This window comes from Talpa occidentalis, unplaced genomic scaffold, assembly GCF_014898055.3.
Source record: "Talpa occidentalis isolate TD23 unplaced genomic scaffold, MPIMG_talOcc4v2.1 talOcc4.15, whole genome shotgun sequence".
Classification (NCBI taxonomy): Eukaryota; Metazoa; Chordata; class Mammalia; order Eulipotyphla; family Talpidae; genus Talpa; species Talpa occidentalis.
The window spans coordinates 45694253-45712563 of record NW_023601543.1 but is presented as its reverse complement, the minus strand read 5'-3'; the positions used below and the strand labels follow the sequence as shown (position 1 = coordinate 45712563).

At 38.4% G+C, this 18311-nt stretch overlaps 1 protein-coding gene across 1 annotated transcript in view; it reads left to right on the top strand.

The window, feature by feature from the left end:
- TAF1 (TATA-box binding protein associated factor 1) overlaps positions 1-18311 on the top strand; it is a 103968-nt gene that overhangs the window by 38122 nt on the left and 47535 nt on the right. The window contains 5 exon segments of the mRNA XM_037512272.2: positions 4204-4312; positions 5495-5593; positions 5903-6080; positions 10634-10701; positions 17734-17856. Of these exon segments, the coding sequence (XP_037368169.1) occupies positions 4204-4312; positions 5495-5593; positions 5903-6080; positions 10634-10701; positions 17734-17856 (577 nt within the window).

Below are 18311 nucleotides of genomic sequence, written 5' to 3'. Positions count from 1 at the left end.
CTTGTCATAGATGGCCTTTATGAGTTGAGGTATGTTCTTGTAATCCAAAGAATTTCAAGGGCTTTTTATCATGAATGGGTGTTGCACTTTGTCAAAAGCTTTCTCAGCATCTATTGAATATTATCTATGGTTTTTATATTTCTTTTTGTTGATGTGTTGGATAACGTTGATTGATTTTCGGATGTTAAACCATCCTTGTGTCCCTGGAATGAATCCTACTTGGTCGTGGTGAATTATCTTATGGATACATTGTTGATTCTGATAGCTAAAATTTATGAGGATTTTTGCATCAGTGTTCATTAGGGAGATTGGCCTGTAGTTTTCCTTTTTTGTGTTGTCCTTGTTCGGTTTGGTATTAGTGTAATGTTGGCTTCATAGAACGTGTTTGGTATTGTCCCTTCCTTCTCAATTTTTTGGAAGAGTTTGTGAAGGATAGGCACTAATTCGTCTCTGAATGTTTGGTAGAATTCATTTGTAAATCCATCAGGTCCTGGGCTTTTGTTTTTGGGAGGTTTTTGATTACCATTTCAATTTCGCTGCTTGTAATTGGTCTGTTTAGGTGTTCTATTTCTTCTTTTATCTAGCTTGGTGATTGTAGAGTTTGTAGGAATTTGTCCATCTCCTCTAGATTGTTAAACTTGTTTCCATATAACTGTTCATAGTAGTTACTGATTATTCTTTTGATTTCTGCTGTGTCCGTTGTGATTTCTCCCTCTTTCATTGATGATCCTGTTTATTTGTGCTTTCTCCCTTTTTTCCTTTGTGAGCCTGGCTAGGGTTTTGTCTATTTTATTGATTTTTTCAAAGAACCAGCTCTTGTTTCATTGATCTTTTGGATTGTTTTTTTAGTTTCAATTTTCATTTATTTCTGCTTTGGTTTTTATTATTTCTTTTCTTCTACTGGTTTTGGGTTTTTTTGTTGTTCTTTTTCTAGATCTTTGAGCTTCGAGATTAGGTTGTTTCTTTGAGTTCTTTCTTGTTTCTTGATGTGAGCTTCTATTGCTATATATTTTCCTCTTATTACTGCTTTTGCTGCATCCCATACATTTAGGATATTGGTGTCCTCCTTGTCGTTCAATTCAAAAAATTTTTAATTTCTTCTTTCATCTCCTCATTAGTCCAGTGGTCTTCCAGTAGTGTGGTTTTTAATCTCCATGAGGTAGGAAAGTTCCTTGCCTTCTTTTTATGGTTTATTTCTAGTTTGATGCCTTCATGGTCAGAAAAGATGGTTGATATGATTTCAATCTTGGTGTATCTGTTGATGTTTGTCTTGTGCCCCAGTATGTGATCGATCCTGGAGAATGATCCGTGTGCGCTTGAGAAAAATGTGTACTCCGTTTTTTGGGGTTTAGTGTTCTATAGATGTCTGTTAAGCCCATTGCTCTAGGTCCTTATTTAGAGCTTTGGTTTCTTTACTTATTTTTTTGTCTTGTTGATCTATCCATTGTTGATAGTGGTGTGTTGAAGTCTCCCACTACGTATGTGTTTTCTCTGATGTCTGTTTTCAGAGAGGACAACAGTTGTCTGATATATTTGGTGCTCCTTTCGTTTGGGTGAGTATATGTTAATGAGTGTTATTTCTTCTTGAAGTATTGTCCCCTTGATCATAATGTAGTGACCATTGGGGTCTCTTTTTATCTTTTTGAGTTTGAAATCTGTTTTATCTGATATAAGTATAGCTGTTCCTGCTTTCTTTTTTGGTCCATTTGCTTGTAGGATTGTTTTCCATCCTTTAACTTTGAGCCTATTTTTATCTTTTATAGCTAAATGTGTTTCCTGGAGACAGCAAAAGGTTGGGTTTTGTTTCTTAATCCAGGCTGCAACTCTGTGCTTTTTTATGAAGAGTTTAGTCCATTTACATTTAGAGTTAATATTGATATGTTAGCATCTGTATTTGCCATTGTGTTTGTCTTTCCTTTGATTTTATTTATTTATTCTTTTAATAACTTTTTTTTTTTTGGCCTTCTTTCATTGTTATTCGTCCCTCTGAGGTTCTGGCTTTAGGACTCCTTGTAGTATTTTTTGGAGTGGGGGTTTAGTTGCAATGAAATTCCAGGAGTTTCTGTTTGTCTGGGAAAGTCCATATTCTTTCTTCAAAGAGGAAGGAGAGCTTTGCGGGATAGAGTATTCTTGGTTGGCATCTGTTTTCTTGGAGTCTGGTTGACTATGTCCCTCACTCTCTCCTTGCCCGTAGTGTTTCTTCGGAGAAGTCTGATGTCAGCCTGATTGGCTTTCCTTTGAATGTTATCTGTTTCTTCCCTCTTGCCAGCTTCATTATTTTTTCCTTGTCCTGGATTCTTGGGAGCTTTACTATTATGTGTCTTGCTGTATTTTTCCTTTCGTCGTGGAAGTTTGGTGTTCTTCTTGCTTCTTGTATATCAATTTTCAGCTCCTCTTCACATTTGGGAAGTTCTCTTCAATTATCTCTTTGAATATTTTCTCTGTTCCTACTTCTCTCTCCTCTCCTTCTGGTATTCCTATAACTCTTATATTTTCCTTTCCTCATGGAGTCAGATAGTTCCCGAAGTCTTTCTTCATTCTTTTTCTTCGTACTTCTCTTTCCTTTTCTGTTTGGTTCTTTTTATTTCTGTGTCTTCAAGAGTACTTATTCGTTCTTCCATTTCATCAATTCTGCTTTCATTGCTTTTCCTAGAATTCTTTAGTTCTTCCATTAATTCTTTGATCTCCTGCATTTCTTTTACTTCCCTCTTTAGGGACTCAATTTCATTCTTCTGATCGTTGATTATTTTTCCCTTATCATTGTTTTCCTTTATGACTTCTGTCAGTTTTTTAATCACGGCAATTTTAAATTCTCTTTCTGGAAGGCTCAGAAGTTCTTCCAAGTTACTGTCGTTGCCATCTGGGGGCTGGTTTTCTTTTTGTGGTGTGCTTTTTCTCTGGAGAGTTGCTAGGTTGCGTGTGGTTCTTCTCCTCCCTACTGTCTGTTTTCTAATTTGCCGTATGCGTTGGGACACTGTGTAGTTGGGACTGGCCGGCATCTTGGGTGGGCTTCTCTGCTCCCCTCTGGTTCCTCCAGGAGTCATCTGTCAGTTTCAAGCAGTCTTTACTGGAGAAAGGTCCCTGTTCTAAAATGCCGATGTGGGGACACACTCCCCTGTGCGCCTGGTCTGCCCCAGCGGTGGGTTCCTGCTCCCCCTCTGGGCTTGGACTGCAGGCCAGAGGGGGTCTATATACTCCTTTGTTTTCCTTGGTGTGGAAGGTGAATCTGCAAAGATGTTTCTGAAGTTTATGTCATGAAGTGTTTAGCCTATTTTTTCTTCTATGTATTTTATGGTTTCAGGTCTTACTATCAATATCAAGTCTTTTATCCATTTTGAGTTTATTTTCATATATTGTATGAGAGAGTGGTCTAGTTTCATTCTTTTGCATGTGGCAGTCCAGTTTTCCTTACACCATTTATTGAAGAGGCTTTCCTTGTTCCAGTATATACTTCACTTCTTTGTCATAGATTAGTTGTATGTTCATTTCCTCCTTCAAGTTTAGGAAGCGTTCTTCCATTATTTCTTTAAATAATTTTTTAGTTCCCTTCTGTCTTCTCCTTCTGTGATGCCTAGTATTCTTACATTTACTTTCTTTTCATGGTATCAGGTAATTCTCAAGGTGTTGCTTCCTTTTTTTTTCCTTTGTGCCTCTTTTTATATTTGGATTCTTTCCCATTTGCATCTTCATTCTTACTGATTCAAACTTCTGTTTGGTTTATTCTGTTTCCTTGGCTTTCTCAAATTTTTCACTCCATTGATCTTTCTACATCCTGCCATTCAATTATTTTCTTATTTAAAGTTTCAGTTTGGATCATCTGTTCCTTGATTATGTTTTTCATAGCATTCATTTGCTTTTCTGAGTTCTCCTGCATATCTCTGAGCTGTTTTTCTGAGTTTTCTTTATATCATGCCAATTCTTTGATTTTCTTAATCGTAGCAATATTGAATTCTGTGATTAGAAAAAAAAAGCTGTTCCATGTCTTTGTGGTTTGGCTCTGGATATTTCCGTTTATTAATTTGGAGATCAATGAGTTCTTGCCCAATCTGAACCTTAGAATGTGGATATCTGGCCTTTGACTTGACTTTTTCTTCCTCAGGTTTATGCTTAGAGGTACTTTGGACTTTTTTATTGTAGTTGTTTTTTTTTTTTCTGGGGACTAGAAATAGGTGTTGTGTGCTATGAAAGTATTATTGATTGCAGTGCAGATGAAGTTCGCAGAAAATCTCTTGTTCTCAAGTTCCCGAAACAACAACTTCCTCCCAAGAAGAAACGGCGAGTTGGAACCACTGTTCACTGTGACTATTTGAATGTGAGTATTATTTACGTTGCTTCTTTCTTTCTTTTTTTCCCCAAAGATTGATTTATTTATGCATGCAAGAACTGGGGTACAGGTCAGAGGTGCGGTGAGAGGATTCACCAGAGACAGAATAGGGAACAGAACAGGCAGATTGACTGAAATACACTGCTGAGGGGAGCAGCGGATGAGCCAGGAGAGATCTGTTGTGCCATGTGGGTAGCTCGGGGATCAAACTTGTGCTGCAGAGGTTGCAGATAGCTTCACAGTGCTGTTCTTATTAACCCCTGTACCACCGGGAGGCCCTACATTGCTTCTTTCTGACTAGATTTGGTTCTCATTGAGTCCCCCAGCTCTGTAAGCTGTGACTGATACAACCTTAGATTCTCCCTTAAATATTGCTCTAAAAATTATATCTACAAGATTTCTAAAATATACTTTTCCAGCTAGAAAGTATTATATATTTTTAATCTAAAGAAGCATTCTGATTTCTTTTTTTATTTTTTTTTCCCTTTGAGGTAACATTGGTTTACAGTGTTGTTTGTGATTTAGAGTATAGAATCTCCCCCTTTAGGTGATGTTACCATACCACACTGAGCTCCCATAGTCTACTACCTAGTTCATTGTACTCCTTTCCCACTTTGCTTTCTCTCCTCTCCATCCTGCTCTGTAGCCTCATTTTCACAGTCATATTTGTAGGACTTAATAATGGTTTGGCTTTATTTGACTTTGTTTTGTTTCTCTGTGTTCTAAATCTGGTATTTGTCTTTTTCCTTCTAAATTATTTTTTTAAAAGATTTATTTATTTATTTATGCAAGCACTGGGTACAGTCAGAAGCGCGGGAGGGTGAGAGAATTCACCAGAGCCAGAGTGGGGAACAGAACAGGCAGACTGACGAAATACACTGCTGAGGGGAGCAGCAGGCTTGGCAGGAGAGGTCTGTCACGCCATGTGGGACCCTCGCCAGCAGCCAGGGATTGAACCTGTGCTGCAGAGGCTGTGGGCAGCTTCGCAGCCCAGCGTTCAACTGCTGCGCCACCAGGGGAGGCACTTTCCTTCTAAATTATTTTGCTTAGAATAATCCCCTCCAGTTCTATCCATGTTGTCACAAATGGCAAAAGAGTTTATATCTTCATAGCTGAGTGTATAAACAGAAGGAGAAAGAGTTTGCTTTCTGATTTCTTGTTTCTCTTTAGAGACCTCATAAGTCCATCCACCGGCGCCGGACAGACCCTATGGTGACATTGTCATCCATCTTGGAATCTATCATCAATGACATGAGAGATCTTCCAAATGTGAGTTCATTGCATTCATATCTACAGTAGGGATGACAAGGCCCCTTGTTCTATCCTGTGATTTTAGACAGAGGGCAGAAGAATATAATCCTAGGTACCTCAACTCTTAATTCTTTTGGTTGTGGTTTTTTGTTTTATTTTTTTTTTTTAAAAAACAGCTTAGTAGAGGAAACACTTAAATCTGCTCTATATGGAAAGATTCCTTTGAGAGTTGATGGCCAAGTAGACAGGGAAGATGTAAAAGTCTTCAGTAATTGACTTTGGCAAATGTTCTTTGCTCATGGATAGTGTTGTTTCTTGTTTGCACAGACATACCCTTTCCACACTCCAGTGAATGCAAAGGTTGTAAAGGACTACTACAAAATCATCACTAGACCAATGGACTTACAAACACTCCGTGAAAATGTGCGTAAACGTCTCTACCCCTCTCGGGAAGAGTTCAGAGAACATTTGGAGCTAATTGTGAAAAATAGTGCAACCTACAATGGTAAGACTTATTTGTTCCTTGACCACAGAAGTCACCTTTCAGATCCTTATTTATCCCTTACACGTCCTAAATGCATGCTAGTTTGGACTGATTTAAAAGACCTATGATGTATTAGTACATTTTGGGGTTATGAAAATGTAGTAGTACACAGCCTTTGCCTGGAATGTCCTTTCTTCCTTTTTGAGTGGTGAACTCATAGTATATCTTCATGAAGACTTACTCAAATTTTCTAAAAGCTTCTGTTTTTCTATCTCTGCCCCCTAGTATAACTAAATCAACTTTTATAATTCTTAATGTTATATGTGATTTCTTATATAACTGATTTTCTTACCACTTTGTGGTAAGAGACTATGACTCGTAAAGAGACTATGACCTATTCACCTTTATATAATTAGGTCATAGCGTGACAGACCCATAAAAGGGAAGGATAAATTTGTTAGGCCCAACTGTCATTCAGGTTGCAAGGGTGAGTACTTAAAAATCAGGTTGGAAGGGAAATGGGAAGATAAGAGTTGATTTTGAGAATACAGAGCTTAAAATGCCCAGGAGCCATTTAGGTGGAAATGCTATTTAAAAGTTACATCTTTCTTACAGCCTTACATCCTCTTCTAGCCCAGTATTTCTTCCTCATACCCAATTGCTGATAGTAAAGTAACACCAGTGACACCAAGTGCTTTACTTGCATTCATTTCTGTATTTCACTATAAGAAATCTCTAAATTGGATACTATTATAATCCTCATTTTACATAGGGCTATAATGTTTAAATGACTTGAACAAGGTAGTTATGCTGCTAAAAAGTGGCAGAGTAGAGATGTGAAGTAGGTGCGGAGTATATCTTACTCTAAAGCTTATATTCTTAACCATTAGAACCCTGCATTCCCTTCTGCAGAAGTATTACAGCTTGATTGCTGGATCAAGTGGTCATATTGCAGAAATATCTTTTTCAGAGATATTTCAGGGCCTCCCTGGTGGCGCAAGGGGTTAAGATGCAAACCTATGAGGCTATCCGCAGCCACTGCAGCACGAGTTCAATCCCCGGCCAGGGAGCTGCACATATGGCGCAGCAGACCTTTCCTGACTCATCCACTGCTCCCCTCAGCAGTGTATTTTAGTCAGTCTGTCTGTTCTGTTCCCTATTCTGTGTCTGGTGAATCCTCCCCCCCACTCACCCACACACACCTCTGGCCTGTACCCCAGTTCTCGTATGCATAAATAAATAAATAAATGTTTCAGCAAAAGAGCTTTGTTGAGATATAATTCATATGCCATATAATTTTTTAAAAGATTTATGTATGCATGCATGCAAAGAACTGGGATGTAGGCCAGTGGTGCAGGGGATGAGAGGATTCACCCGAGACAGAGTGGGGAGCAGAACAGGCAGGTCTACTGAAATACACTGCTGAGGGGAACAGCAGGCATATGGGGTCTGCTGCACCATATGGGTCAGCTTCCTGGCCGGGGATCAAACTCATGTTGCAGTGGCTGGTGATAGCTTGATAGCGCTAAGACTTTAACCCTTATTGCCCAGGGAGGTCCATGTGTCATATAATTTACCTGGTTAAAGTGGTTCATTTTAACATGTATTATCAGTGTTATAGCATGTATCCACACTTCATTCCTTTTTATTACCATATAATATTCCACTATGCAGATATATCCCATTTAAAAAATCCGCTCATCAGTTTATGTATATTTTACTTGTCTGTACTTTTTGGCTAATACAATAATGTACTATGAACATTTGTGTACAAACTTTTGTGTTGAACATATGGTTTTATTTGTCTTGGATATATACCTAGAAGTGGAATTGCAGATTGTACACAACAGCTTTATGTTTTGAAGAACTGCTTGCTTTCCAGAGCAGTTATAGCACTTTATATTTCCACCAGCAGTGTGTAAGGGTTCCAATTTCTCCATATTCTTGTTAACACTTGTTATTGCCCATTTTTTTATTCTAGCCATCCTAATGGACGAGAAGTGATGATCTATGATTTTGATTTGCATTTTCTCTATGATGAATGATGTTGAGCCTCTTTGCATTGCTTGGAATACCTTTCTAAAACTTCAGTGTTTTTGACATTATTGACCTCTGTTTCCTCCTTGATACTCTTTTCTCCTTTTTCATGAATATTTTCTCCAATCACTTTGTACTTTTTTTAATTATCATGACTCAGCTACCATATATTCACTGCTTTCACTATCTCCAGCCCATACCTTTCTTCTGAACCCAGTCCTTGTATTTTCAGTTGCCTGCCAGACAGATTGATTTTTCAATGCCTTACTGGAAGCTCTTTATTTATTTTTTAAATTTTATTTTTATTTATTTTATGCCTACAAGAACTGGGGTGTAGGCCAGAGGTGCGGTGGGTGAGAGGACTCACCAGAGACACAGTGGGGAGCAGAACGGGTGGATCCACTGAAATACACTGATGAGGGGAGCAACGGGTGAGACAGGAGTGGTCTGCTGTGCTGTGTGGGTTAGCTCCCTGGCTGGGGATCAAACTCAAGCCGCAGTGGCTTGCAATAGCTTGACAGTGCTGAGACCCCTGCACCACCAGGGAGGCCCAACTCTTTATTTATTGCCTTATTTACCATTTTTCTAGTTGTACAACTAGAAGTGTTAATTGTCGTTGATATCACCCCTCAGATCAGAATCCCATAAATTGTACCTTCTAAATTTTGCTGAAATACATCTCCAGTTTCCAGTGCCACTCTTATAGTCAAAGCTCTTGTCATCTCTTGTTTGACCTATTGTAATAACTTCCCAGTTCTTCACACTGACTGGATTTTCATTTTAAAACACAAATTTGCAAATTACCCTCTAGCTTAAAATCTTGAGTCACTTTCTATCACTGATAAAACCTTTGTAATATGACTCCTCCTGCCTTTCCAAGTTCCATTTTCTTTCTCTTTTCCACATATATATGTATTCTAGTTGTACAAAACCACTTGTGGTTCCTGTTGTGAAATGTGCTCCTTCATGTTTCCATGAATTTGTTTATTTCTGTGACTTTGCATACTTTTTCTCCCTCTAGAATGTTTTTCTATGCTATTGTCTACCTGGTGGACTTCTCTTTGCTAATGACACTGCTCAAATGTCAGTCACAATAAACTTTCCCTACTTCTCAATACATAGGTATAGGTTGTTGTAAAACAACTTGAACAACTTATTTCATATGCAATCTCTCCACGTTTCATAGCAATTAGTGTATTTCTCTTATTTCCACTTACGTTCACCTTTCAGTGACTTTGTTATTGAAAGTGTTAAACATACACAGAAATAAAAGAGTAAATGAACTTCAGTGCACCAGTTCACCTAGTTCAATTTTTCCAGCATATTTTTTTTATTCTGTATTTCTAGACATAGCATTTTATGCATGAACTTGTCAAACACTTAAAGGTCTTACCATGATTTTATTTTCTTGTTGTTATTTTTGACTAAACCAAGAACAGTCCATGGTAGGGGCTGTGTCTTGTTTTCCCTTGAATTTCATCATTGAACACAGACAGTGATTTAACATTTCTTAAATGAATAAATTAGTAGCTAAAAATAGAATGGAGGTTTAGGCTCTGGGGAGCACTTTCACAAAATAATAGGCAGAGGAGGATGATCAAGAAAGGATACCAAAAGGAAAAGGAAGTAGTCTGAATTTCTGTCTAGATGAAAATGTTTTTGTTTCTCAAAGATTTATTCATTTATGCATACAAGAGCTAGGGTACAGGCAAGAGATGTGGGGAGGGGGGTGAGAGGATTCACCAGAGACAGAGTGGGGAACGGAGCAGGCAGACTGACTGAAATACACTGCTGAGGGGAGCAGCAGGTGAGATAGGAGAGGTCTGCTGCACCATGTGGGTTGCTCCCTGGCTGACTGGGGATGGAATTTGTGTTGCAGAGGCTATGGATTGCATCATAGTGTGGTGCTTAACCCCTTGTGCCACCAGGGAGGCCCAAGATGAAAATGTTTTAACTATCCCTATGATGAGCTTACACTTGGACAGCCATAAGAAGGGAATATATGAGATAGTTCTAGGATTTTCTGAAGCTCTTGTTATGGATTTCAGAGAAAAAGTAATAGTATGAGGTGGGATCGAGGTTTTTTTATATAACAAAGGCTTTGTATTAACCACATGTTGGGAGCACATCACAAACCATGAGTTTTGCAAACAAAAATTGGGGTCACGAATTATATATGTGAAGTGTGGAAAGATTATAAATCATGCATTTTTTGTGTTTTTTTTTTCTTAACGCATTTTATTCCCTAATCATAGTATCATTTTCAAAATATTAATGACAGCAGTATCAGCAGTAGCGTGACTATGTATGGATATATACAAATAAAGAAGAGAGTTAAAATTAGTTTATTTGTCCATATTATATATCTGCTGTGCTAGGCACTGGAAAATGGAGATAAGACAGGTATGTCTATATAACCTAGCAGCTAGGCTGGTGCTCAGAACATATTAAGTACTTAAGTAAATGTGTTTAAAGGTGTTGGCAACTTGTCTCTCATTTTTAATGGTCCCATTTCTTATTGTTCCTCTATAATTTAGGGCCAAAGCACTCATTGACCCAGATCTCTCAGTCCATGCTGGATCTCTGTGATGAAAAACTCAAAGAGGTAAGACATTTAAAATGAGAGAAAGTCTGAAAATTGAGGGTAGCAGGTAGCAGAGTTTAGGAAGTAGGTAATGTAGTAGAAGAAAGAATAGACAAAAAAAAAAAAAGAAAGAATAGACAGATGTGGGAGTAGTTTATCAATCCCTTCCTGTTGTAGGTGGAGAAATTGAGGTTCATAGAATAAAGTAATTTATTTTTTAAAGATTTATTTATTTATGCATACAAGAACTGGGGTACAGGCCAGAGATGCAGGGGGTGAGGGTGAGAGGATTCACCAGAGATAGAGTGGGGAGCAGAAAGGATGATGTGCTGAAATACACTACTGAGAGGAGCAGTGGGCAAGTCAGGAAAGATCTGCTGCGCCATGTGGGTCACCTCCCTGGCTGGGGATCGAACTTGTGCTGCAGTGACTGCAGGTAGCTTCATAGTGCTGCGTCTCACCTGCTTGTGCCACCAGGGAGGCCTCTAGAGAATGTCTTTGACGGGAATTTTAATTTCTAAGAAAATATGAGTATGATAGTGATGTAAATATTGAAATAGACAATTCATAAAAGGATAATCAGTTGGCCAGTCTCTCAACTTGATTGATGATTGGGGGAGATGCAGGTTTAAACCAGGATTACATACAATTATATATGTACCAGAAAGGCTACAATTGAAAAGACTTAAAAAAAACAAACAGAATACTTAACTGTTGGTGAGGATATAGAGTAATAAGAACACAAACTTTGCTATACAGTCTTAAATCATATTTGGGGGTAGGATTGTCTTATACAGAAGACAATAACAATTACATATTCATTGTTAAATGTTCTTTTTTAAAAAAGATTTATTTGTTTATTCAAGAATGGGGGTACAGGCCAGAGGAGCAGGAGGGTGAGAGAATTCACCAGAGACAGAGCGGGGAGCAGAACAGGCAGACAGACTGAAGACACTGCTGAGGGGAGCAGTGGGCGAGACAGGAGAGGTCTGCCGCACCATGTGGGTTTCTCCCTGGCCAGCCAAAATCGAACCCGTGCTGCAGAGGCTGTGGACAGTTTCACAGCACCACTTAACCTGCTATGCCACCGGGGAGGCCCTAAATTTTCTTTTTTTACATGCTTTGTTATTTTTTCAAGTTTTACTGATGTTGCCAAAGTTTTCACCACTTTACATAATTACATCATTTTAGAACTAAAAAATCCCATCTCGGGGTCTCCTTGGTGGTGCAGGGGTTAAAGTCTCAGCTCTATCAAGCTCTTGCCAGCCACTGCAGCATGAATTTGATCCCTGTAGTCTGATTTGTTTATTTTTGCTTTTCTTTCCCTTGCCTTTGGAGTTGAATTCCCAAATACATCTCTATGGTTGATGCCCAGGGGTGTATCACCATATGCATTCTTCTATGTATTTTATGGTTTCAGGTCTCATATGTAAGTCTTTAATCCGTTTTGAATTAATTTTTGTGTATGGAGTTGAGGATCTAGTTCCTTTTTTTTTTTTTTTTTTTTTTGGTATGTGACTGTCCAACTTTCTCAACACCATTTGTTAGAGGCCTTCCCCTCTCCATTAATATGGTCATGACTCCTTTGTCAAAGATTGACTGTCCATATTTGTGTGAGCTCTCTCTGTTCTGTTCCATTGGTCTGTGTTTTTGCTTTTTTGTTGCAATACCATGCTGTTGCTGTGGTGTATAGTTTGAAGTCAGGGAGTGTGATGCCTCTATTTTCTGCTTTTCTCTCAGTATTGCTTTGGCTTTTTGGCGTTCCTTACAAATTTTATAATTGTTCTGTTTTCTTGAAAAAATATCATTGTGCTGTTGATAGGTATTGTGTTGAATCTATAAATTGTTATAGGTAATATGGACTTTTTAACCCTTTTTATTCTTGCAGTCCATGCACATGGGGTATCTTTCCATTTCCTTTTGTCTTTTATTTCTATCCACACAGTGTCTTACAGTTTTCAGTGCATAGGTGTTTCAGCTCCTCTGTTTGCTCTTAGGTATTTCACCCTTTTTGGGGGAATTGCAAATGAAATTGCTTTCTTAGTTTCTCTTTCTTTTTATTCTTTTGTTTACGGGTCTTGTATCCTGCCACTTTACTGTATTCTTTTATTATTTCTAGTAGGTTTTTGGTAGTCTTTTGGCTTTTCTATGTATATTCTCATACCTTCTTTTCCACTTTGGATTCTGTGTATGTCTTCTTCGTACTGGCTAGAACTTTCAGTACTATGTTGAACATCCTTATATTGTTCCTGACCTTAGGGGAAATGTTTCTAATATTTTATCAATATAAATTTCTCTGTGGGTTTGTCAAGTATGGCCTTTACTTGTTGTGATAAGTTCCTTTTCTTTATTTTACTGAGCTTTTATCATAAATGGGTGTTGAATTTTGTCAAATGCTTTTTCAGCACTTATTGAAAAGATCATGTGATTTTAAAAAAAAAATCTTTTTTGTTAGTACGGTGAATGAGATTGAATAAACCAACGTAATTCAGTTGCTCCCTGGAATGAATCCCATTTGGTCTTGATGGATGATTTTCTTGCTATATAGCTAGATTCAATTTGCTAAGACTTGTTGAGGATTTTTGCCTTATGTTATACAGATATTAGTCTGCAGTTTTCTTTTTTTGTGCTGTCCTTATCTGGTTTGGGGCTCAAAGCAATGTTTGCCTTGTAAAACATGTTTGGGAACTTCCACCCTCAATTTTTTTGAAGAGTTTGAGAAGGATAGGTATTTGATCCTCCTTGGAGACTTGGTAGAGTTTACTAGCAAAGCCATCTGGTCTTCTGAGCTTTTGTTCTGAGGGAGACTTTTGATTACTGTTTTATTTCTGTGCATGTCATTGGGTCTGTTCAAGCTGTCTGTTTCATCCTGGTTCATTCTTGAAAGCTTGTATGATTCTAAAAATTTGTCCATTTCTTTTAGGTTGTTTGCATATAGACCTTCATAGTGTAGTCATAGGATTCTCTGCAGTATCTGTTGTAATTTTACTGCTTTAATTTCTGATTCTTTTAATTTTGGGTTTTCTCTCTTAGTGACCTGGCTATGGGTTTATTAATTGTTTATTCCTTTCAGCGAACCAGCTCTTGGCCTCATTGATATTTTCTATCACCTTTCTTGGTTTCTATTTTGTTTCCCCTCTAATTTGTGTTATTTCTTTCCTTTTACTGATTTCTGCTTTCATTGTTGTTTTTTCCTAGTTCCTTCTGATACAAGTTGAATTGTGTGAGATTTTTCTAGTTTATTGGTGTGGGCTTGTGTTGCTCTGTACGTACCTCTTAATACCACTTCTGTTGCATCCTGTAGGATCTGGTAGTTTGTCTCTTCATTTTCATTAGTCTCCAGATTTTTTATTTATCCTTTAATTTCTTCATTGACACATAAGTTATGCATAAGTTATTCAAAAGCTTTTTTTCCCTTTTGTCATCACATCTTGGGGTTTTTCCCCAGGTTTCTTTTTTTTTTCCTTTTCTTTTCTTTTTTTTTTTTTTTTTTTTTTTTTGTGGGACCCTCGCCAGCGGCCGGGGAACGAACCTGTGCTGCAGAGGCTGCGGGCAGCCTCTCAGCCCAGTGCTCAACCGCTGTGCCACCAGGGGAGGCCCTCCCCAGATTTCTTTTTATGGTTGACTTTTGGCTTTATACTGTTATGCTCAGAAAAGATGCTTGGTGTAATTTCTATTTTCATATATTTTTCAAAAGTTTTGTGTGATCTACCTTTGAGAATGTTCTGTGTGCACTTGACAAGAGTGTGTATTCATTTCTTTTGGGACAGATGGCTCTTTAAATGTCTGAGAGGTCCATCTTCTCTATTAGTTCATTTAAAGCCTTTATTTCCTTGTTTCCTTTGTGTCTGGACATTTTGTCCATTGACGTAAGTGGTATGTTCAAATCCCATACTTATTGTTGTATTGCTTTCAATGTGTTTATTAGCTCTGTTAATAGTATTTCATATATTTTGGTTGTACCTATGTTGGGTGAGTAAACATTGATGGCAGTTATACTTTTTGATGAATTGTTCCCTTGAGTGTTGTGTAGTACCCATCTTGTTACTGATTTCATTTTTTGGCTGAAAGTGTAATTGATCAGATATGAGAATAACAGTTCCTGCTTTTTTCTGTGTTTTTGGTTTAAAGTATCTTTCTCCAGCTTTTCACTTTACGCCTATGTTTGTGTTTAGATCTGATGTGAGACTCTTATATGCATAATGTAGATGGTCCTGGTTGTTTTTTTAAATCCAATCTGTCATCCTGTGTCTTTTTAAAAAAGACTTATTTATATTTATGCATATAAATATAACTAGGGTATAGGCCAGAGGTGTGGGGGGATGAGAGGATTCACCAGAGGCAGTAGTGAGCAGAGCAGGTGGATCTGCTAAGATACACTGCTGAGGGGGAGTAGCGGGTAAGACAGGAGAAGTCTGCTGCACTATGTGGGTTGGCTCCCTGGGTGGGGATCGAACTCATGCAGCAGTGACTGGATAGCTTGATTGTGCTGAGACTTTAACCCCTGCGCCACCAGGGAGGCCCATCATGTGTCTTTTAATGGCTGAGTTCAGACTACTCACGTTTAAGGTGATTATTAATAAATGAGTCTTATTTATTGCTAGTCTAGCTTTTGTTTTATCTTTCTGTTGTTTCTTTTCTCATGTATTTCTATTTGCTCTTTCACTTACTTGGTTTTCCCTGGTAGTTTTTGAGTTCCTTTATTTCTTCTTCTAAGCGTCTCTATTCTAGATTTTTATTTTGTGGTTACCACAATGGTTGCAGGAAATTTTCTATCTCTAAAACAGTTGTTTTTGTGCTGGTATTTATGCTGCCTCGTTTGACTATAGAGATTCTGTCTTTTCCTCTCCTTTATTGTTGTCTCATGTTATTCTTGTTCATACTTCTAATTATATGCATTACTAGTAATCCTCTTACTCAAGGTTTTGTGTTCTTTTTCTTCTTCAAGTCTTTTCAACATTTTTTTTATCTTTTTTTTTTTTTAAGATTTATTTATACAAGTACTGGGTACAGTCAGAAGCGCGGGTGGGTGAGAGAATTCACCAGAGCCAGAGCGGGGAGCAAAACAGACGGACTGACGAAATACACTGCTGAGGGGAGCAGCGGGCGGCAGGAGAGGTCAGCGCACCATGTGGGACCCTCGCAGGCAGCTGGGGATCGAACCGGTGCTGCAGAGGCTGCAGGCAGCTTCACAGCCCAGCACTCAACCGCTGCGCCACCAGAGAGGCCCCTTTCAACATTTCTTGTAGGGCAGGCCTTGTGGTGGAAAACTCCGTTGCTTTTTGTCCGAAAAATCCTTTATTTCTTTGTCACGATTAAATGATCATTTTGCATGATAGCGTATTCTTGGCTGACAATTTTTGTCTTTTATAAAATATGTCATTCCATTCTCTCTATCCTTGAAAGTATCTGCTGAGAAATCCGTTGAATGTCTGGTCAGGGTGCCTTTGTATGTTAGAGTCTTTGTTTCCTTAGCAACCTTTAATATTTTTTTCCCTTATCTTTGATGGTAATTTAACAATGATGTGCCTTGATGAAGGATGCTTTGCATTTAGAAATTTGGGTGTCTTTTTGTCTTCCTGGACATCCATGTTTAATTCTTTCCCTTGGTTTTGGGAAGATCTTAGCAAATATTTCTTTGAATAGCATCTCTGCCCCTTTCTCTCTTTACCTTCTGGAATACCCATTGTCCTTTTTTTTTTTTTAAAGATTTATTTATTTATGCATACAAGAACTGGGATATAGGCCAGAGGTGTGGAGAGGTGAGATTAACCAGATAAAGTGGGGAGCAGGACAGGCAGATCTACTGAAATACACTACTGAGGGGAGCAGTGGCCAAGTCAGGAGAGGTCTGCTGGGCCATGTGGGTTGCTTCATGGCCAACAGGGAATTGAATGCGTGTTGCAGTGGTTTTAGATAGCTTGATAGCCTGTCTTTAACCCCTGTGCCTCCAAGGAGGCCCCTTTTGTTTCCTTTTCTAATAGAGATAGTTTGATATCTCTCATAATTTCTTTTCTTTCCTGAATCCTATTTGTTTCTTTTCTTCCACTTCAATCATTTGTACATTGTATGTTTTTCAGAATTCTTTCTTTTGCCAGTGCACATCTGCTTCATATGCTTTGCATATTTGTTCTCATTTCATTCAGCATCTCTTTTAGCATTTCTTTGAAATCCTCAGTCTCTTTTGTGAAGAACTCTTTGAGATCTGGAACCTGCCTTTCTTTCTCAGACTTCATCAAGCTTTTCTTTTGATTATTCTAAGATTTTTGTTAGGTCCTCAAATTCTGTGTCTTTTATTATGGAGATCTCTGTCTCTCATTCTTTCAGCTTTTCCATCTTGTGTTCAGAAGTCCCTTGATTCCTGTGCCTTGTGTATTGCCTTATTTTGGGTAACACTGTCTTTTGTTTTATTTCTTTAACTTGTGGGCAGGTGAGGAAGGGTGGGACGGTGGAGTCTGTAGACTTGGTGTCAGTAGGCTCGGTGTCAGTCTGCAGTCTTTTTAGAGGGCAAAGGCTTTTCCAGGTGGAGAGATTTACATTGCCTCTTCTCCCCTTTCTCCAGTGCAAGTTCTATTCACTGCTTCAAATGGCCCAAATTCCAGGGCTCAGCATCCTTGCTTCTTCACTCAGTGACCTGATCCGGTCTCTTTTTCATCTCCTAGTGAGGAGGTAGGAAGTGTCACTGCCATCCTTGCCAATGGTAGCCAGATTGTCCCCAATTGAATCAATGTTTCTAGCATCCAAGTACTCTATATGTACAGTCTCTAGCTTGTTCTGTTAATTGGAATGTCTCCTACCCTTGTGGCCCTCCTGTTGCCCCTCACTGTTCTGCCCCCACAGGTAACTGCCAACCTCAGTGCAGTATATCTGTGTCCTGCTGCTGCTGGTGGACTGATAAAATTTCCTGTGAACAAAATTTAGTTTTTCCTAGTTGTACTCAGAAGTTCATAAAAACTTCCCTGTTTGGCCGTATTGTATGAGGAGTACATCTTTAACTTTTCTGTGGTGATCATACCTCAGGAAAACCTCTGTCTTTTCTTTGTTTCATTTCAGAAAGAAGACAAATTGGCTCGTTTAGAGAAAGCTATCAATCCTTTGCTGGATGATGATGACCAAGTGGCATTTTCTTTCATTTTGGACAACATTGTCACCCAGAAAATGATGGCAGTTCCAGATGTAAGTGGTCTTCGTGCTAAATTTTGTGAGAATGAGACAAGGGAAATGACAATAGGGTGTTTGTGTAAATAAATCTTGGGGACTCTGGAAGAGATGGTATTTGTTAATTCAACCTGGTATATTGTTTTAGAAACCAACCTTTTTGTTGCTAGTGCATTATGGAAATCAGAGACCTCAGGATGTCATGTAATCATGACATGTACTCCATGTCAGAGTTTGGATTCAGAGATTCTCTTAACAAATGGCAGTTTGATCATTACTGTGTGTTTGTTGCCTTTTGTTCCAGGGCTGTCTTGATTTTATGTACCATTTTTTTGAGTGAGCTTCACTTTGAGTTCTGAGTTGTTTCTTTTTGTTTGCTCTCCTATTACACAAATATGTTGGATATGTGTAATGCTTTCATAATACCTACAAATGGAACTAAGCAGTAGGCATTGTACTTGTGAGTATAGACG